General features: G+C 36.0%; 1 protein-coding gene across 1 annotated transcript in view; it reads left to right on the top strand.

The window, feature by feature from the left end:
• Positions 1-6,412: 6,412 nt before the first annotated feature.
• LOC140433949 (ionotropic receptor 75a-like) overlaps positions 6,413-23,292 on the top strand; it is a 48,532-nt gene continuing 31,652 nt past the window's right edge. The window contains exons 1-3 of the mRNA XM_072521920.1: positions 6,413-6,535; positions 9,585-9,754; positions 12,968-13,029. Coding sequence (XP_072378021.1) covers positions 6,413-6,535; positions 9,585-9,754; positions 12,968-13,029 — 355 coding nt within the window. The remainder of the gene's footprint in view (positions 6,536-9,584; positions 9,755-12,967; positions 13,030-23,292) is intronic.

Below are 23,292 nucleotides of genomic sequence, written 5' to 3'. Positions count from 1 at the left end.
CGAATACATAAAAACAATTTGATTTAGTGACGAGTACTTTTTTTCAATGGAAATGTTAACACACACAATGTGAGGTATTGGAGTGACACAAACCCTTACGTCTTTCGTGAAACATATACTCAATTTCCAAAAAAAACTAAATGTTTGGGCAGTTATTTTGGGAAGCCACATAGTTGGGCCTGTTTTTCTCAATACTAACTTAACCGGTGAAGTGTATCTGGAGATGTTACAAAATGTAATTAAACTGTTAATACTTGATATTTTGGAGGATAATCCAGATGAATTCGGCAACTTTAAAACAACGTTTTAACACGATGGTGCCCCGGCACACCATTGTGGTGCAGTAAGACGTTACCTAGATGAGGAATATAGTGGTAGATGGATTGGACGATGAGGTACGATAGAATGGTCAGCTCGGTCACCGGACTTCACACCATTAGTTTTTTTTTCGGTGGGGATACTTAAAATATAAAGTTAGCTAAAGCACCCGACAATATTGGCATTTTGAAACAACGAATTGTTGAAGAATGTAGAGCAATTTCCCCCGACACATTTGAACGAGTACGGCAAGAGTTCAGAAATAGAATGCATTATTGTCAGGAAGTAGATGGAGCATATTTTGAACACTTTATATAAGATCTGGTTGTTAAATATTTATTAATTAAATGAGAAGCTACAATTTTAGTATTGATTTAATTTATTCATCAAAATGAGCTTAAACTCAAACAAAATTATTATAACCGAATAGGTATTTTCAATACCTTTCAAGAGGTATCACTTGCCATAAGGTCCCATTTAAAATTATCTGTCACAGTGGCGATCTAACGTCATCTGTCACTATTACATTATTTGTTATGACTAGTTGAGAAGCCTACGTCTGTTTATTACCTCCCTCCAAATTTCACGATTATAACAATATTCGTTCAAAAGATACGAGGGGGAACGGACTTTTGACTAGCACTGTATATATATATATATATATATATATATATATATATATATATATATATATATATATATATATATATATATATATATATATATATATATATATAAGACAAGAGGAGGAGGAAGCTGCAACAATAAACATAATTTGTGGAAACGTCGCGCGGAAGCAGCAAAATTACAAAGCTAACCGAACTACAAAAAGAGTATAACGTGAATTCATTGCCGGATGAGATTTCAGCGGCATTCAAGGAACACCTGCTAGGACTGGAGGCAAATCTAAAGGAATATTTTCCCCCCATCAACTGCATCAAAGCATGAAGATAAGGAATCCATTTACAATTGACGTACTCGTAGAATCCGAGACAGGACTTCCGGATTTAGATATTGAGTCTATAATTGAACTATCGTGTGATAGGGCACTCAAAGACATATTTGACAAAATACCACTGATAGATTTTTGGCTCTCTTGTCGCCAGGAGTACCCAGTTTTAGCAGAAAAAGCGATAAAGTTTCTAATTACTTTTGTTACGACCTATAAATGTGAGGCAGGGTTTTCAACACTGGTTTTCCTCAAAAATAAATATAGGAACCATTTGGAAGTAGAACCGGATCTGAGTTTAAAATTAACATCTTTTCCTCCAAAGTTTTTAGTTAACTAGAAACAACTGCATACTTTTCATTACTAAAGTACACTCGCGATCATAAAATCCGGGTCACCTTGAAAATCACCGATATTTCATTTTTAACGAGCTTTATCGTAAATAATAATAACACAAATACAAACTAATGCATGTTTTTGAGAATTGTTGCGGTTTCCTTTGTAACAAAGAATTCCAATAGTGCCAATTGCGCGGTAAAGTGCACACTTCCCAAAATGGACGCTACCTGTAACTCCGCTTGTTTTAAATGTCTCGTTTGTGCTTCGACTTTCTGTTCAAATGCAACGGACAAACGTTTATTATTGCCACCATTAGTGTTTATTAGTGCCATTATTAGTGTTTATTTTTTGACAAAAATGCCTTTGACTGTTGAAATGGCACAAATTGTTGCACTTGTGGAAGACGGTCACACTCAACGGAAAGTCACAAGAACTGTTGGCGTAAGCCTTTCTACGGTTCAACGAGTGCTTCAACGCTTTCAGGAGGCAAGTTTGCTAACCAGGCGACCTGGCTCTGGACGAAGAACAACGACCACGGCACTAGATGACCGTTTCCTTGTGTTTCAGTCTTTACGAAACCGGACCTCAACAGCGGTTATGCATCAAAATCGTCTAGAGGAAATACGAAATCGCAATTTTAGTGTTGCAACAGTCAAAAGAAGACTCCGTTCTTCTTGACTATCTTCTCGGGTAATGGCTAGAAGACCGCCACTTCGCCGGGTGCCTTGAGTTGCACGACAAGCTTTTGCTCGACAATACGCGCGTTGGGGAATTAACGATTGTAGCAAAGTGTTATTCTCAGATGAATCCCGTTTCTGCCTAACTGGATCCGATAGACGTGTAAGAGTTTGGAGAAGAACCGGTGAACGATATTCACAATCTTGCATTGCTCCTAGAATGCCATTTGGTGGAGGCTCGGTCATGGCTTGGGGAGGTATATCTTCCGACTTCCACACAGAATTACCCTTCATCGAAAATGGGTCCCTAACTGCACGAAGGTATATTACGGAGATTCCGGAAGAACATGTTATGCCCAACATGGCAGGGCTTGGAGAAAACGCCGTTTTTATGCAGGACAACGTGCGATCGTACGTTCCCAGGATCAGTATGTAATGCTTGGACGAAGTAGGAATTACGAGAGTAGCCTGGCCAGCTAGGTCTCCGGACCTGAATCCCATCGAACATCTCTGGGACCATTTGAAAAAACGTATTCAAACCCATACACCTCCTCATAACAACGCACAGGAGCTTAAGGATCTGTTAGTGAGTGAGTGGAATAACATACCACAACATGTAATCCGGAGAAAATATGAGAGTATGCCCCGTCGTCTGCAAGAGGTTATTAGAGCAAGGGGAGGCAATACACGATATTGGTCATTGAAATTTCACTGATTTTTTACCACGTTCTGTATTTTCCATATTTTTTCGTATGTCTGTTTTATCAATAATTTGATTTGTTTTCTGTTTTTTTCAATAAAAACAATAAAAAACCATTTTTTTTTCTTTCAAAACAAACATTGATGACAAATAAAAAATAAATTACCCAAAAAAAAGGTTATTACTGCACCAGAGGCAAAAATATTGAAGAAACTTGAAATTTTCAAGATGACCCGGATTTTATGATCGCGAGTGTATTTGATTTTTATTTTGTTTTATTACATTTTTGTTTGAGCTGATGATTTTTTATTAAAATATATAAAACTATAATAAATATTTAAATATGTTTTCTTGTACACACACACACCAGGGTATGCAAAAGAAATTAGTGGCTCACGAAGGATAAGCACAAAATAACCGGGCCATGGAAAAATAAGTTTGGGAAACGCTGCTCTATGCGATCACTAGCAAGCACAATGGTCAAACGATTTAAAAACAATTGTTATGCTCCACGAACTAAAGATTATCGTTTAGCTCTTATTTCTACTAGATAATACATGACGATAATATTGATAGTATTAGCTATTATAAAAATAACCCAAAAACCCAAAAACCGAAATAAAAGTACGAGAACAACTAGGAAAGAAAATAAACGACATTAACGAGAACACGTCGGACATAATAGAGAGATGGGATAAATCGAGGGAAGCAATCCAAACAACATGCGCGACTCTATTAAAGCGTGACAGACGAAAGAAGAACGAATGGATGTCTGATGAGATAATGGATATGATGGATGAAAGACGTAAATTCAAGAATAAAAATGAAGAAAAATATCAGCAGATCCACAAAATCATAAGAACGAAAATTCGAGAAGCCAAAGAAAAATGGTTTTCCAACGAATGCAGGGAAATAGAACAATACGAACGAAAATACGACAGTTACAATATGCACAAAAAAATAAAATCAATGACAAACAAGAGGAAATTCAATAAGTCACCCAACAGCATAAAAGATGGCGATGGAAATCTTATCTCGGAGCCATCAACGATCTTAGAAACATGGAAATCATACATAGAAAAATTATTTGCATCTGACAGGACTGATGATCACCTATATGGAGAAGGAGAAACAGGACCTTCAATCCTTAAATCGGAGATAGAAGATGCCATTGCAGCACTAAAAAACAATAAGTCAGCAGGTCCGGACAATGTACCCTGCGAAATATTAAAGATCCTATGTAAATCAGACAAACAGTTCCTTGATAATCTAGTTGAACTTTTTAACAACATATATAATAGCGGTAAAATCCCGGAGAACTGGCTGCAGTCAACATTTATTACAATCCCGAAGAAACCAAAGGCCCAGATCTGTGATGACTACCGGCTTATAAGCTTGATTAATCATGTCACTAAAGCGTTCACTAAGATCATTCATAGAAGAATATATGATAAATGTGAGTCAAATATTGATAGATCGCAGTTTGGCTTTCGGAAAGCACTTGGAACTAGAGAAGCAATTTTCGCTCTCCAGGTGCTTATACAGCGGTGTAGAGACGTTGATAAGGACGTGTATTTGTGCTTTGTGGATTTTAGAAAAGCATTTGACAATGTCAATCATGAACAATTGATAGATATTCTGCGAAAGACAGGTATTGACGACAAGGACATTCGAATTGTGGCAAACCTATACTGGGGTCAAACAGCAAGAGCAAAAATTGGCAACGAACTCACTAAAAGTGTGCAGATCAAAAGAGGTGTCCGTCAGGGTTGTATATTATCCCCACTCCTATTCAATATTTATTCTGAAGAAATATTTAATAAATGTATGGAAAATGCAAATGAGGGCATAAAAATAAACGGCGAGTTAACAAACAATATAAGATATGCCGACGACACGGTGATCCTTGCCAGTACCATAGACGAATTACAGCAGGTAATGGAAAGAGTTTATTCAGTTAGTGAGGAATACGGCCTGAGCCTCAACTTCAAGAAGACAAAGTGGATGCTGATAAGCAGGAAGCAACAGCCTGCTCGACAGTTACGGATAAGTAACATACTAATTGACCATGTAGAATCTTATGTGTACCTTGGCACCAACGTAAATGCAAAATGGGAACAGGCCACAGAAATTAAGGCGAGAATAGAACGAGCTAGAGCAGCATTTAGCAATATGAAAAAGCTCCTCATAAGCAGGGATTTGTCTCTTCCCCTAAAACTACGTCTAGTTAAATGCTACATTTTTCCGATCTTACTGTATGGTGTGGAGGCCTGGACGCTGACGGAGACGCTTACGAGAAAACTAGAAGCATTCGAAATGTGGGTGTACCGACGCATTCTTCGTATATCCTGGACCGAACATGTCACCAACACAGAGGTAATCCAAAGAATCGGAAAGGAGAAAGAAATCGTGAGTACAATTAAACAAAGAAAGCTTGAATATCTAGGCCACATATTGAGACACGATAAGTACCGTCTACTGCAATTGATTGTCCAGGGAAAAATAGACAGTAAGCGAGGGCCAGGCAGGAGAAGACACTCGTGGCTCCAAAATCTGAGGAAGTGGTTCGGGCTCACATCGGTCGAACTATTCAGAAGCGCCGCAAATAAGATCAAAATTGCCATGTTAATAGCCAACGTTCGCAACGGACAGGGCACTTGAAGAAGAAGAAAAATAACCCGTTAAAGTCACACAATACAAAATACGTTAAAATAACTGGTTTAATTGTAACCTTTTACTCATATTTCTTAAATATGCATTTCCATCGAGAGCAAATCCGATCATACAGCCGCAAAACCGGTTTGAATAGGAAATTAACTACATATCCTATTCATTACACAAATGTATCAAGGACAAGGTAATTTATTGTGGGAGTTGTTGGTAAATGTACCCTGGAAACAATAATTTATTAATTCGCATTGTCACTGTTTCGTTAAACAATAGCTTAACCTAATTCACTTTTACTCTCATTTCAAATTACTTAAATATGTATAGATGGAAGATAACAATGGAATTTTTATTAGAGATAACTCCCACGAGATGCTGGTGTATTTTTTCAATTAGATTATTTAGTTGAATTATTTATAAATAGTAACTAAATATTATATGGTGAAAGATTCATAGATTTATGCAACCAGAATCAACTTAGAATCTTAAATGGATACTTTTCATATAAACTGATACACAGCTATACATGGATTCAAGAAACACGAAACATAAAATCAATAATCGATTATATTGTAACAAAACAAAAAACTCGACTGAGAGTACAAGATGTAAGAGTCCAGAGAAGCGCAACATGCGGTAGCGATCACTATTTATTACGTTCAAAAATACACTTCCCAATCCGAAGACAACAGAGAAAAACACATATAGACATAAACAAGACAGAAAAGATACAGGAACGAAGATACAACATCAAAAGCCTAGATGAAGAAAGTACCCAAGACATTCAAAAATAGATTGGATGAGAAGCTACAAATATCCGCCCCTAAGAATATCGACAAGTTACATGAACATTTGAAGCAATGTGATACTACACAAAAACCCAAGGTAAACAAACCATACTGGTGGGATAACAAAATAGAGGAAGAAATAAAATGTAAAAGACAACTATACCAACAATATTTAAGCTTCCAATCATTACAAGGCAAAAATATAAAGAAAAACAAGCAGAAGTACGAAGGGAAATCTCAAAGAAGAAGAACGAGTCTTGGGAAACAAACTGCCAACGAATAAATACTTATCTAGAAGGAACCAGAAGCGCAGAAAATTGGAAACTGATGAAAAAATTGGGAAAAGAAAAGAATAAAGAAGTATTACAGACCATAAAACCGGAAGACTGGGAAGAGTATTTCAAAGGACTTTTGGTAGAGAATAGAGTCGAATTTCAGGAACATAGAAATAAAAACAAAGATAGAATTTCAATAGTTGGCTCGCAAATAAGAGTAGCAACAGGGGAAATTAAAAATGTGTGTAAACAGCTGAAGAGGAACAAAGCACCCGGACCAGAGGATATACCTGGAGAATTGTTTAAGTACGAAACGAACAAATTGTACGAATGTCTTCGACAACTATTTCAAGAATGCATAAACACAAGCGAAATCCCTACGGAATGGAAGATATCATACCTCAGTACTATACATAAAAAGGGTGATAAAATCAAGATGATGGAATCAAGAGATTCATATGCTGTTCATCGACATACGGAAAGCCTACGACAGCGTTCCACTGAAGAAGCTGTGGCAATCAATGGAAAGCACGAATATTAATAAAGAATTAATAGTAAAAGCCGTCAAAGTGCTATATAACCAACCAATAACAAAAATAAAAGCAGGGACACAAATAACAACAGGATTTATAATATCAAAAGGATTAAAGCAAGGATTTTGTCTGTCCCCCACTTTATTTAAAATATACCTCGAAAGTGCTTTAAAAAGATGGAAACAAAAATGCAGGAGAATGGGGATACCGCTCACCAACACCATGGTATATACGCTCAACTTTGCAGACGATCAAGTAATAATGGCTCAAGATTATGACGATTTAAACTATATGGCACGAAAATGAATTGAAGAGTATGATATATGGGGTCTAGAAGTAAATAAACAGAAAACCGAATACCTGTGCATTGGAGTAGAACAAAAAGATCTCATATTAGACGATAACACCACGATAAAGCATTGTTGTGACTACAGATATCTGGGTATCACTATTTCACAAGATGGAACATTAGACAAAGCGATAAGTGAGAGAAATACGTCAGGGAGAAATGCCATCACAATGTTAAATAGCATTTTATGGGACCAATCCATCAGCAAAGAAAATAAAAAGAGGATATATGAGACTATAGTAAAAAGTATCACTTTGTACAACTGTGAGGTATGGCCACTGAAAGAAAGAACACTGGCAAGGCTGAAAGCGACGGAAATGGATTTTTGGAGAAGAGCTGCAGGAAGATCTAGAAGAGAAAGGATTACATTCTATTGCAATATGTTTTTGAATGGCCATAAAATGGCTGGTTCAATTTGTATATTGCAGTGTTGTATTTTCTGAATTCTATAAATATCTTTGTTATTGTCTGATGGTTCAAAGTTAACAAAAAACATACTTACCGGCTCTTTTGTAATCATATGTTTAGCATTAATAATGTTTCTTACCTTGTGACCTAGTTTTGTCAGTTCTTCTTTGATATCTTCTGTTGCATGTGAATGGTGAAAATACCTAATTATGACTCTGTAGCCTTTCTTCTTTTGGTTGATATGTGTGATGAATAATGTTGTTCTCTATCATATATCTTGATAATTTTTTGTATATTTGTGGGTCGCTATATATTTTGACTATAATATTTGCCATGGTCCTGGTTTCGTATTGTTCAGCTTCAGATATTTCTGAAATTTTTTTTCTCATTTCTAGGAAGTTCCCTACAACTTAAACAAATATTCGCGGTGGTTTAGGTATTCTTGGCGCTGTTTCATTTTGATTGGTTTCATTATATTGGGTATCCGTTAGGGTATTATATTTGTTCGATAGCGTAATGGTATCATCTTTTTTGTCTGTTACCACATTTGATTTTTCTACGTTTGGTAGCTTTAACTACTTGCCATGAGTTTTCTGTTGACGCATTCGCAGTTTCTGGTTCGTCATCGCTTGTTGATGACATTCTGTAGTAGGGCTGGCTATTTATGTTACTTATAACGTGGTGTTGTAGGGCATTTATTGATTTATATATTGTTCTTAATTTGGTGAAAATACCATATTGGTGGAAGTTGTTGTGGATTGGTTTATATGCATATTGTACAAACCTGATATTTGTAAGGAGATTTGTGGATAACCCTGTAAATTGTTGATTTTTGGTTGAGCCTGTGGGTTGTTTGGGATCTGCATTAGTGGGTAAAAATATATTTGGTTTAATTGATACTGGATTGGTATTAACTGACTGTTAACATTTTGTATTTATTCGCTAATTATATAGTTGTCAAATTCTGATCCGTTCCTCGTTGGAGACATTATAAATAATTTAATGACTTGTTTTTGAATTTACAAAAATTTGATGAGTTTATGATTTTTAAGTATATTATTATTTTATTGCTTTTTAATCACTTCACATTAACATTTAACTGTTCCATTCGAAAACCGGTCGCACGGTGATAACGGAAAACCATTTAATCGTCCGCTTGATTTGTTTAGAGTCTCGGTATGAACTTCCCTAATTCAACTGTGCATCTGTTTCTCATAGTTTTTGACTGTGTTAGTTTTTTCTTTTGCATATTTATTTATAGTCCGCTTTATTTTGCCTGTTTTAATTGTCAATACGATAAAGTAAGTTAGGAGCCGTCAAACCGATTTATGATAGAAAACTGCACTTACTTTGGTAATATAAAAATATTAAGGTCCTCATTGCTATCCAAAAAAAACTAAAATTAAATTATAAAAGACTTCGATAAGACTAGTAATCACTTTTTTAGCTGAAACCTGTACATAAACAACAGACGAGTCTTCTCTTCAAATGTTTAAAAGAAGAATCCCTTGATCTAGTGACCAGTAAGAGAAGCTGTCTGGTAGAGAATTAGAACTAAATTTTAACTTCAAGTGTTGGTAGGAGGGTAAAGGTGTTGTAAAGATAAAACGATTGCTTAGGGATGAATACCTGAAAAGATCGCCCTTGGAGATTCATCAGAGAAATATTTTGTACGAAAGGATGGAAGGATTTAGGAGGAAGAAAGTGATAGTTGAAGGAATTAGAGGAGGATTTGAGAGCAATGCAGGGCAGTAAACAAAGAAATGTGATGAAAAGAAGAGAAGACTTGAGACAACTTGTGAAATTGGCCAAAACCCACCACGGGTTATAGTGCCAAGAATAATGATGAATGATCCAGAGAAAATGAGAGGATAAGAGAGGTAAGGGGCTATCACCAACTATATGGATTAATACAGTGAATAAACTACTAGATAAAATTGTCTTAAGTTCACTACAAACAATTCGGAAAAAAATGTAAAGAACCAGAGTTAATGTAGTAAGAACTCTGAAAGAATGTCAATAATATTCATAATCAGTACACATCTACAAAGATGAACAAAATAGAATAAGATTTAATTTTACTTAAGTGTAACGAAATGCGAAATGTCGAAAATACATTTTCTGCGGATATCATGACTCATGTCAAATAAAACAAGATTGCGGAGTATGAAAATATCTCACTGCACTTTCCGCAAACATCCTACCCACATAGGATATAAAATAACGGATTAATAAGTAAGGAGTTGCCTTTTAAGTGATACAGTTAATTTAAATAACTATAAAATAGTAGCAATAATTATTTGGCCTTCAATAGCTTTCTAAATAAAAAAAAGTTGTCTATACGTAAACAGCGCTTGTAAAAAAGTAATTTAACGTTATATAACACCAATTTTTAGATTTTTTATACTTGATCTTATTTATACGACGCTTTGTGTAGTAAAGACAAAGCAAACGAGTTCAACACGACATTTACGTTAGAAAACCGGTATCACACATTACACTTCCTTTAGCGACTTTTTGTTTAACAGTATGTTAAATCAATTTTATTTTAAATTGCCATATTTTTTTATTTCCTTCTTTGAAATACTTTTGAGACTAGAAAAAGAAGTCATAGATAAAAGGTGGCTTGTCTGAAAGTCAGTATAGGTTTCTTCTTCTTCTTTAGGTGCCGTCTTCTAAGCGAAGGTTGGCGATGACCTCTGCAAAGTCTTCCCTATTTTGGGCTTTCCTTATTAAACTTTGAAAGTCTAATCCTGTCCAATCTTTGATTTTGCGCAGCCAGGTCATTTGTCGTCTACCCGGGCCGCGTCTGCCTTCTATTTTTCCTTCTATAATAAGCTGAAGTTATACCTGTCGTGTCTAAATATGTGTCCAAGATAAGACGTTTTAAGCTTCTTGACAATTTCTGTGAGTTCACGTTCTCTATTCATACGCCTCCAAACTTCTTCATTTCTAACGCGGTCGGAAAATTTTCAGCATACGACGAAATACCTACATCTCAAAGCTCTCTAAACGTCGTAACGAGCTGACTGTTAACGTCCAAGCTTCCACGCAATAGTACACTATATACATAACACTTTATCATGCGGTATCGGTAGGGACAAATCAAGATTACGGGTAGTGAGAAATCGGTCGCATCTTTAAGAAGGTGTTTCTTGCCTGTTCTATTCTACATTTAACCTCTTGTTCTTGGTCTAAGGTTTCATGTATCCAACAGCCTAGGTACTTAATCTTTTTTACTTGTTCAACTAGATTGTTGTTGATTAGTATGTTTATAACTTGTGTGTGTTTTTTTGAAATTACTTGTTTTGGTTTTTTTTACATTTACCTTAAGGCCGTATAGCTCTCCTTCTCGCACTACTTTGGTTAACAGAATTTGTAATTCTTCTTCACTGCCAGCAATCAGTGCTGTATCATCGGCATACCTGATATTGTTCACGATTTTTCCATTGACTTTTATTCCTCCTTGTGTTTCACCTAGAGCATGTGCAAAGATGTCCTCTGACTACAAGTTGAATAATAATGGTGATAGTATACAACAGTGTCTAACTTCTCTATGGATGTTTATGGTTTCAGTATCACCTATTTTAGTTCTGACAGAGACGTTTTGGTTCCAGTAGAGTTCACGTATTGTATTAATGTCGTTTGGATCCAGGTTCTTTTTTTGCAAGCATTCTATTAGCTGATCGTGTTTGACTTTGTCAAAAGCCTTTTCATAATCTATAAAGCACAAGTAGACATCTTTTTGTTTTTTCCCGATACTTTTGCATGAGAAGAATGAAATTAAACAAAGCTTCTCGAGTTCCCATACCGTTTCGAAAGCCAAATTGTTCCGGGCCCATATCTTCTTCGCATTTTTTGTAAATTCTGTTATGGATAATTTTTAGAAATAGCTTCAGAATATGAGGCATGAGACTTATTACTCGAAAGTCGTTACGTTTTTTTGCGTAGTTTGATTTGGGTATAGGCACAAACGTAGACGTTAACCAATCTTGTGGAATTGTACCAGTCTTGTATATACTGTTGAAGAGTCTTGATAATAGTTCTAAATTGTCTTCTTCCAAAAGTTGTATAATTTCACTATAAACGTAGTCAGGTCCAGAGGCTTTTCCGGTTTTCATATTTTTTAAGGCGTATTTTATTTCTGAGGTTAAGATGGGCAAGTCGTTATTTTCGATGTTTGTTTGTCTATCAATATTTATTGTTCTATCGTCTGAGAATAGGTTTTGTATGTATGTTCGCCATTGAACGCTTATTTCTTCTATTGTGGTCGGGACTCTATTATCCGTGCTTGTTATTGTACCACACTGCCTAGCGTTTCTGATCCCACACATTTCTTTAATTTTCTTATGGAGAAGTATATCATCATGTTTATTCTGTAGGTCTTCTATCTCTTCGCAGTTTCTACAAGCCACTGTGCTGTTGCTTCCACTATCTTTTTTCTTATTAGTCTTTGTATTTCTTTATATTTATTCCAGTTTTTGTTCTTGTGTTGTCATTTCACATTCATCATTTCTAATATTTCATTAGTTATCCATGGTTTCTTGCCTCTTTGATTCGTGTATTTAAAGTGGCCTCCTTCTTTTTATGCTTTTCAACGTGTTTTTGAATTTGGCGACGAGCAAGGTGTGGTCGGAAGGGACATCTGCACCGGGGTAAGTTTTTGCGCTTTGTATGCTATTTCGGTATCTCTGGTTGATCATGATATAATCTATTTGGTTTCCGACGCAATTCAATTTTTATCATTGCCTTGTGGCGATCTCCATGTATATAGTCTGCGCGCAGGTAATTTGAACCATGTATTCATAATAGTAATATTCTGTTCTTGGCAAAATTGAAACAGCTTATCGCCTCTTTCATTTCGCTGACCTAATCCATGTTCTCCAATGATATTCTCAGATCTACCTTTTCCCACTTTTGCATTGAGGTCTCCCATTATTATCAATATTTCAGTATGGTTTTAGGAAAGGGAAAACTGCAATAGACGCAGTCCGTTGGATCACGGAATTAACTGGCCCATGTAGGAGTAAGTGGTTGGTGGCCTTGTTTCTGGACATAAAAAATGCCTTCAACTAATAACTGGAATACTGGAGAAATTGGATGGATCCCCATACCTACAAAACATACTGAAGGAATACTTCTCAAGTAGACCGATTAACATAGCGAGGGGAGATTTTATGCATACATCGGCAGGAGTGCTACAGGGCACATTGAGGAAAAACTCAAAAATATCATAATTAATGCAGCAACAGAATCGCTTGGATAGAGTAAACGAACACTAACATACATATCACCCGTGCATTGACGGAGGAAATTCAACGCTGGATTAATGAAATTCAGCCAAACTTATGTAAAATGGTTATAGAAAAATAAAAGAGCTATTTGCATGATGTGCTATTTCATACATAACCCTATCCTATGTACTTTATAATTTAATAAAAAAATAAAATCTAAACAAAAAAAAACAGTGTTTTCTATTCAAATCAAATCTTGCGTAAATTTTTTATGAAAGTTTAAAGTATGAAAGTTATTATCATGACGGACAAGATAACCAACGAGACTGTACTACGAAGGATGGTAAAGAAAGATAGGTGATGTATACCATTAAAAGGAGAAAGTTAGAATATCTAGGACGTATAATGAGAAACGGCATTAAATACAGATTACTGAAAATAATCCTTCAAGGCAAAGTATGCGGAAAGCGAGGAATTGGGAGAAGAAGAATATTATGGTTAAAAAACCTGAGGAAATGGTTCTTCACAACAACAACTAATTTATTTAAAGCATCAGTTAATAAAATAATTATAGACAGAATGATCGCCAATATTCGCAACGAATAGGCACCAAAAGAAGAAGAATTATGAAAGTATAGGGTTAAAATAATAGCGTTAAAGGAGTAAAAATATACGTTTTTATTAAATATGTAGTAGATATATTCTATTTTTTTTTAACCACTTTATTTGGAAATAAAACTCGTTTTCGTGTCTACCACAAAATAAAATTATAGCAGCATATTAGAATATATTTGCAGCGGTAATTTAAGCTCTTTGGAATGCAAAATTGGTCTAAAAGGACATAATTTACGTGTAGATAAAGTTCCAAGACATGCAATTTTATTAAAAAAAAAATCGTTTACAGTTTATTTAAATTTTAAAAATGTAATTTTTTTAATTTTGTTTAACATGGTGTCACATAGTGTGACAATATAATATACTGTCTTTCTTCTATTTGTCGTATCCTTGTACCTGTTACAAGTGTTGAATTAATATTGTATAATATAGTGCCTTAAGCATACATTGTTTTCCGGGTTTACTGGCCATAGTTTGGAATTATTTATTCTTGCAGCCTGCGTTACATAGTCCTTCATAATTTCTGCCCACGATTGTCTAATAAAGGAAACAGGAAAAAATGTGAAAACTATAGAGGAATTAGTATAATATCGTCGGTAGGTAGACTTTACGGGAAAATTATTAAGGAAAAACTAGAAACTGAAATAATAGGAAAAATTGGAGAAGACCAAGCAGGGTTCACAGTAGGAAAATCATGCCTAGATCATACGTACACATTAGAACAACTGATAGAGAAGAAAATGGCAAAAGGTAGACCAGTCCATCTGGCCTTTGTTGATCTAAAGAAAGCATATGACTCAATACCTAGAGTCAAATTATGGGAAGCAATGAATGATCTCGGAATCCGACAAACACTAATAAAAGCAGTTAAAGCACTATACAAAGAAAACAAAGTAGCTATTAAATGTGGAAATAAAGCCTACAATCCATTTAAGACGACAAAAGGACTTCTACAAGGCTGTGCTACGTCCCCTACTCTGTTTAAAATATTCTTGGAAAATACACTCAAACCATGGAGGAGAAAGTGCGAAGGAATGGGCATACCAGTAAGAGACGAATACCTATACACCTTAAGTTTTGCCGACGATCAAGTAGTCATCGCACAAGATGAAGAAGATCTCAGCTTTATGCTCAGAAAACTAGAAGAAGAATATAAAAACAACGGAATGGAAATAAACTTAGAGAAAACCGAATACCTAACAACAGAAAACAAGGATATGAGAAACCTAGAGATAGACGAGGGAAGACAAATAAATGGAACAGATAAATTCAAGTATTTAGGAACCATAATATCGAACCAGGGAACAACAGAAGAAGATATAAACAACAGACTGAGACAAACAAGAAACTGTATAAGACAACTAAACTCAGTGTTGTGGGATAAGAACATTACGATAAAGACAAAAAAGAGAATATATAATACCCTGACAAGAAGTATCCTGACATATGGGTCCGAAAACTGGACAATAAACAAGAGAAATAGAGGTAGAATAAGAGCAGTAGAAATGGAGTTCCTGAGGAGAAGCTGTAGACTTACAAAAAGAGACAAAATTGAAAACGCAGAGATTAAGCGGAGAATGGGAGTGCAATCAGACATAATCGACTATATAGAGGAGAAGAGACTATCCTGGTACGGCCACGTCAGAAGAGCGGACAGAGGACGCTGGATAAACAAAATCACAGAATGGAGCCCGATTGGAAGAAGAAAGAGAGGAAGACCCCGAAGGTCATTCAGAGATGAAATCGACGAGGCTATGGAGAAAAGAACCCTGCGAGATGGAGACTGGAATGACAGGGAAAATTGGAGAAAACGGTTGAGTTAAGGAAGACAGTGAAAACTGTGGAAATCCTTAGTAGTAGTAGTAGATTGTCTAATATTCGCTTCTCTGTGCCATGTTATGCTTGTTTTTTATGTTATAATCCCATCTTAAGTTAAGACCTCGTTTTGGTTTCTTGGCGCCTCTTGGATACCACAATGTAATTCTAGTGGACCGTCTACTGTCAGTTCTTCTCGCTAAATGTCCCTTCCACTTCCATTTTAAAAATTTGATTCTGTGGATCACATTAGTGACCTGGGTTTTCTGTCAGATTTATTCTATTCTTTTACTTAACATGCATAACTCCATTGACCTTTCAGTGACTTTGAGTTTTGCTATTATTATTTTGGTCTTTTGGCGCCTCTTGGAAACCTATTATATCTTTTTTTGGTGTCCAAGTTAGACGTATGTCTTGATTGGTAGTATACACTGATCGCATGCTATTTTCTTTAGATGGCGTGGCAATCTGGATTTGAATGTTTACAGCATGTTTAAGTCAATTTCATCCTTCTCTTGATTTCTGAAAATAAGGAGCCAGATTTATTTATTAATTGTCCCAGGTATACATACTCGTCTACTGTCTCAAGTGCAGTATTGTTTATTATTACATCTTTAACATCCACTAGCTCATTATATATTGTTTTTCTTTTTGTAATAAGCTGAATTTGACAATGTCAATTTTGGGACCCCAAAAAATATGCAAGAAAGCTTACCAGTTCTACCCCTTGGTTTTCACCTGTAACCCCCTGCCCCCTGAAACGAGGGGGGACCGGAAATAATCGATTTACCAACAATCTGTACGCCGTAGAAAAAAATGTTGCATTCCTTTTTTGTTTGATTTGAAAACCTTTTCTTAATACATTTTTTTATACATTTACTTTTTTAATCAACTTTTCTCTATGGAAAGTTCTTTATTTGCTGAAATTTAAATCTTTTCATAGAGCTTGGACACTTACGGGTTTTTTGTGTCGAGAACTTAACGTTTCTCTGTTTGCAGTAACTTGGGTCTCGTATAATGGGACAAAAATAGTGGGATTAGCTTTGCCATTCTACCAGGCTCGATCTCAAAGATGGAACAGCATTCGTCTATCACCAGATTCATTCCACCGAGGGATTAGCTTTGCCATTCCACCAGGTTCGATTCCAAAGCATGGTGCAATACTCGTCCATGTGTTAAACTACTAAGAGACCTGATTTCATACCTACTATCAGTAATTTTCCATCTAGTAGCAATTCAACGAAGACAGCAGGACAAGTAAAGTGTTTTGTTTGGACAATTTTTTCCTTTCTTTGTTATTAACGGATTCAGCAACTTTGAACAGGACTTACTGTAACGTAGAGGCAAGTGTATTTATTTAAATAAAATGTTTATTTAAATTTTGTGTTTGATCACTTTGATCTTCCTTGTGATCTGTCTTGCTACCATTGTTTGTTATAGGGATTAGCCAAACTTTCTCTCAGAAGAAGGCAGGAATCTTCATGATTGTCTTTGTGGTGGTAAAGAGGAGATACTTTAATTAAGATTAACCCCCTCACGATTCTAATTCAATCCTGAATTTCAAAATGGTATAACTCTTACAATTGTGAATGTATAGGGGCTGGTATAATATATAGCACAAGAGCAAGGACAGAAATCCGATGAATCCTGGGAACATATGCTATCTAATTTCATGCAGAACTATGCTACTCCGATAGTAAGTAGATCTAAGAGCCCTCAGTTCTATGCAGATTGATGCGAAATATGTGGAACTGTATGGGTTCCTCTTAGGTTAGAAGTCGAAATATATTAACACTAGCCTGGGTTTCAGGCCACAAAGGCTACGTAGGTAATGGGAAGGCTGATAAACTGGCTCGAGAATGCGTTTGTACGTAATTAATTGGCCCAGAGCTCTGCTTTGGGGTTGCGACCATACACAAAACAGCAACCATTGATAAACATGTGCCAGAAAAGTCTTTATAATGGTGGAGAAATACACCAGGAGAAAGGCAAGCAAGAGTGCATTAAGGGACTTTCAGCAAATTCACAGCTGACTTACTGACCCACATGAAGAAATTTGTGTTCCTTCGACAAATAAATGCCGGCGGGACCCAGGTCTACCTGGCCTTCCTTCATACGACGTTTAGCCAGCCATTAACCCCTACGAGTCTTACACCTTTTGAGGATGGCGCGTTTCAAAGAGCATCGCGGGACTAAACCCTCACCATAGTAGGTACCTGTATTGCGGTACAAACACCCGCCCGTTATCCCCCCCCCCCCCGGGGGGCCGAAAAGGTGGACACAGGTCAAGGCTCAATCTCACACGTAGAAGGTAGCCCCCAAGCTCTTCTATCCCACTCTTAGGGGACCCCACGCCCTTAATAAGGAAAGGGTGTATAAGGGACGCAGCTACTTCAACTTCACTTTTATTCTGTGGAATGAAAGTAGAGCGGTCCTACGAGGGACTAGTCTCGGATACTACGAGTGTAGACCGGTGACCGTAACGCATAAACGCCCTGCGTGCGTTTCTACAAACCCGACACCTCGAACGATGGCTCTCCACCTCCCATTCCTTCTCATTAGTCGCCTCGCTAGGGATAACTTGCCGCGGCTGTATTCTCAATGGAAAGGAAAGACTAGTGATAGTGGGGCTACTGACTGAACAATCATCATCATTAGCCGTTTTGAGTCAACTGCTGAACATAGGACTTCCGTAAATAATTCCATTGCACCCGATCTTGACACCATGTAGTTGATACCGGTGGATGTGCTTGATACCGTCTGACCACCTTATTGGAGGACGTCCTCTATTACGATAAGCATCTAGGTCGGACAAGTTATAGGTGGACTGGACAAGGGAAGAGAAAAAAACGGCTCTACACGTCTTATAAGAGTGTGAAGGCCTCACGCATCTGCGGTATCTAGAACTTGGAGAGGAAAAACCAAAAGCATAAGTTAACATCAGATATGGAGTTTTAAAGTACTATTAAAATTTTTAATTACTATTTCAGACGGATAGATTATAAAAAAAGCTAACAATTTTTTCTATAATGATATGACAGATACAAACAATAAAAGTAACTCTTCCTAGTCAGAAGCTATTGCAATAATATTATTTACTATATTTAATGGGATTTAGCTACAATTTCAGGTGAAAAAACGTTTATTTTGACGTTTTTTTAACAACATAATTTGTTTAATTTGTATTTTGAGAACGATTCTCGAATAGAAAATCGAAACGTATTTCCAACTGAAATTATACTTCATTACCATTAAAGCTAGTAAATAAGCCTTCCTGTATATGGACGAGTCATTACATAAACAGATAATATTGTTTGCAGACCACTTTTCTAAATAAAACGTTCAGCTGAACTAAAATCTCGGCTAACCAGTTCGGAAAACCAATAACAATGAAATATACGATACTTTTGATTATTCCATTATTAACAAACTTTTTGGCAGCTAATCCATCAATTCCAGATGTTGTCGCAAGTTTTGTTTCAAAGTATGATGAATTTTTACGAATAACACAGTTTTCATGCAACTATACAGGTACATACGAAAGTAATAAATTAATAGGAAATTCGATTATTTGTTTTTTACTTATTTAGTTGTAGTATTTAGTTTGTTAAGTAGGTTTTAAAACATTCTATATTATTTAAAACCTTATTTATTATTATGTATTAACTATATTGTTGTATTATTATAAAAAACTAACTGACGCGAAGAAGGAACTGGATAAATATTTGAATCACAGCTTCTTCTTCTCTTTGTACCATGTCCTTTACTGAACGTTGGTTATCATATCGGCTATCATAATTATGTTCATTCTCACTCACGTACGTTACGAATCCATGATGTTTTTGTTCGATCGGGACCCCCCTTTTCACCTTTTCACAGTACTTCACATTATTTTTTAAACGTTATAATACCTCTTCATTTGTCATTCTGTCAACCTCGTTTATGCGTAGCAGCCTTTGATACACCTATATTTCAAAAGCATGAAGTGTATTTAATAGCGATTTGGTGAACGTCCAGCTTTCAACTCCATATAATAATGTTAAGAAGCTGTATAAAGAGTTAAAAACACCCGAAGAGATGAAAAGGTTATACAACATCGCTATAGTGTTCCGATGTAAGATCCAATAATACCTTTCCTTTCCTAATATGAGGAAGAAAGAATGCTCAATGCGTGGAGGGCAAGCGTGATGCTATGACTGTACAAAGATAAATGGGACATTCAGGACTGTAAGAACTATAGAGGGATAAAATTAATGTCGTTCACAATGAAAATTTGGAAGACAACTGCAGAGTGAAGGTTAAAAGGAGGAGGACAACAAATAGCTTGTTTGCTGTGGGACAGTTGATAGAGAAATATGAAGAGAACAGAACTAGTTTTGGTATTTATAGTATGAAGTATATAATAGGAACGTTGTTGAGAAGTATATAAGCCTCCTAAAGGATATGTATGAGGAAAAGTGCACCAAAATAAAGACTTATGTCGGATTGACCCAAAGTTTTCCAGTGACGTTTGGTTTGTATCAGGGCTCTTCACTGAGTCCTTATTTGTACAATCTTGTTATGGACGTACTGACAGCACAGTTAAGGGATATGTTTCTTGGTCAATTATCATTGCGGATGATAAAGTGCGGATGATGTAGTAAAGGAGGGCAAAGTAATGTGGACGGCACTTATGGTTAACAGATCGAAAACGACGTATATGTAGTTAGGATATACAAAAATGGTTGGGGACATCTAATTGCTTGGGTAAAACTAGATCACTACTACAACTAGGACACTAGATCGAGAAATTGCCCACAGGATACAGGCTAGGTGGTTTTACTGAAAGCGAATGACCTGGGTACTTGATGATCGAAAAATAGGGAAAAGGCTGAAAAGAAAAATGTACAATAGTGTGGTGAGGCCTGCGTGGGTGTACAGCGGTGAGGTGTAGCCTATAAAGAAGGTTCAAGAAAAGAAGATGGAGGTAGCTGGGATGCAAAATATTGCGGTTGATGTTGGATAAGACTATAAGGGAGAAGACCAGAAACTACGTCATAAGCGAATGATCCAGAGTGACTGTAATCTTAAAAAGTTCAAGAACAAAGATTGCAGTGGTTTGGTCACGATGTGAAAGTGAGAACTATGTGGGACAAATGATAGAGCTGTTAGAAATGAGGGAAAGAAAGGTAAAGGAAATTTGAGAAGAAGATGAAAGGACTGTGTGGCAGATTACTTAAGAGGGAGGGAGAAGAAAACTTTTTCTTCTTTTTCTTTCTCTCTAAAACATCTAAAGGTTAAGTTTTTTTAACACATCTAACTGGAATTCCCGAAGAATTACCCTGTATCTTTTTATCAAAATGTCCATTGTCCGTTGATGCAAATAAAAGTTTAGAGTCTAAATTAATTTCCAGATCACAAATTTCGGTAACCCAGTCAACAAGAATGTTTTGTATATTATAATTATATTCTATTGGGTCGCTCGATCGTCCAAATGAAACAGCATAACACTTGGATACATTCAGGACCATGGCATTCAACATACACCACTCACTCAACCGATCAAGATCGTGTTGAAGATTAACACAATCTTCTGTATTATTGAAATTGTGTAGAATTTAAGATCGTCGGCAAAAAGAAGAGGTCAACTGTGCTAGAAACAGTGGTGTATATCATTGATGAATATGTCAAACCACAGGGGTCCCAAATGAGAACTCTGGGGTACTCTTGAATTAACCTTAATCTCACTAAAAGCATTCAAATATCTTTGGTATTACACTAATTATACTAATGAGCCTGTAGTTATTTACCAATTAATTATTTTCAGCTTTAAAAATAGGTTTTAAAAAACTATTTTTCAAGCATTCTGGAAATTCAGTCTTACTTAAGGATAGGTTAAAAATGTGAAAAAGGGATCTGGATAATATAAAACAACAATTATTGCGAAAGCTGGCAGGCAATCCATCAGAACCAGGACCCTAACTCACATCCAGTTCTAATAATTTTATATAAATATCAGATATAGTTATGTCAAAACCAGTTAAGTTAGTAAGACCGAGTGAATGAGTCACTGCGTATGTCATATATTTGAGTGGAATAGACTGTAGAAAGATATTCTGCAAAAAAAATTTACAATACCTGGTCCGTGACTGGATTCAACACCACCATAACTCAACACAGTTTGCCCGTTGTGTTCATAAACGACCAAAATCCCTTCAAATTATTTCCTAGTGACAATTTTGTAAAATAAATATGATTTAAAAATCCGTAAAATAGTTTCGAAACAAATTCAGATTTCTGCTTTAATCTGAACCTTCTAAAAATTGCAAGGTATAACAGACGTTGATAAAGATGTTAATAGAGACATGGGGAATCTAAAATTTGCATTCCACGACATGTCTATCAACTAAGCAGAAATCCTTAATCAATTTATTTCTTGTACTCATACAGAGTAGATCCGAATAAAATGAAAAAGACAGCAAAGATTTGATTTCACGCACAAAGCGTCTATGTATCTGTTGATACGTATTTCGACTTAATAAGTCTCATCAGAACAGTTATTCATAGGCGTTCTCAACGTGAAAAATAAATCTTTTCTATCTTTTAGATAGACATGTCGTGGAATGCAAATTTTAGATTCCTCATGTCTCTATTAACATCTTTATCAACGTCTGTTATACCTTGCAATTTTTAGAAGGTTCAGATTAAAGCAGAAATCTGAATTTGTTTCGAAACTATTTTACGGATTTTTCTATCAGATGTCGCTATTGCGTCCATAACGAAGCCATTTTATTGTTGCTTCTTAAAAGACAGAAAAGATTTTTTTTTCACGTTGAGAACGCCTATGAATAACTGTTCTGATGAGACTTATTAAGTCGAAATACGTATCAACAGATACATAGACGCTTTGTGCGTGAAATCAAATCTTTGCTGTATTTTTCATTAAATATGATTTCTGTAGCCTTCAGATTTTAACAATATACAGTTGGCCCTCAGCTGAGAAAAGTGCGATAATCCAGAAATGATTTACATAAAAGATATTTTTTGTGAGATTTTTTTTTCTCAACTATCAGATCCTTCACCTGTGAAGAGAACTAAGAAGGGAATCTACGTTTTGAATACCTTTTTTAGGGGAATAAATAATTCTGTAGTTAATTAAACTATATCATAAAAAATATTCACAATTTGATTCAGTGGTTTTCCTAGAAATAAATTATCCTAATAGAACTGTGACAAAAAATCTGATATTTTTACATAGTGAGCTGACTTAAAGTCCTTATAGAAACCATCAATATCCAAACCATTATTATTAGGGCACCTTTTGATCATCTTTATCTCAAATTCCGGGGGTGGGTGGTGCGTACCCTCCCTCAAAAGAGGGAGAGTATTCACCCTGTCTTGGACACACTTACATCAGCATCAACAACCAGCACCAAAACGAGAATATTACCAGTGGAATTCACAATAGTATTGGATTGAAACAAATTGTGGTATGTACAAATACCAGACACAACCTGCAGGTCTTCAACTTCAGATGCTGAGGCAGCTGGTAGAAGAATTGGTATAGAGTACATCATCATCCAGCCTCAAGAGTCCACTGCTGAACATAGGCCTCTTCCTCATGTTTCCAACCCCGTCTATCTTGC

The sequence above is a fragment of the Diabrotica undecimpunctata genome, chromosome 2, assembly GCF_040954645.1.
Source record: "Diabrotica undecimpunctata isolate CICGRU chromosome 2, icDiaUnde3, whole genome shotgun sequence".
In the NCBI taxonomy this organism is placed as follows: domain Eukaryota; kingdom Metazoa; phylum Arthropoda; class Insecta; order Coleoptera; family Chrysomelidae; genus Diabrotica; species Diabrotica undecimpunctata.
Note: the sequence above shows the minus strand (reverse complement) of the source record. Positions and strands in the feature narration are given on the sequence as shown.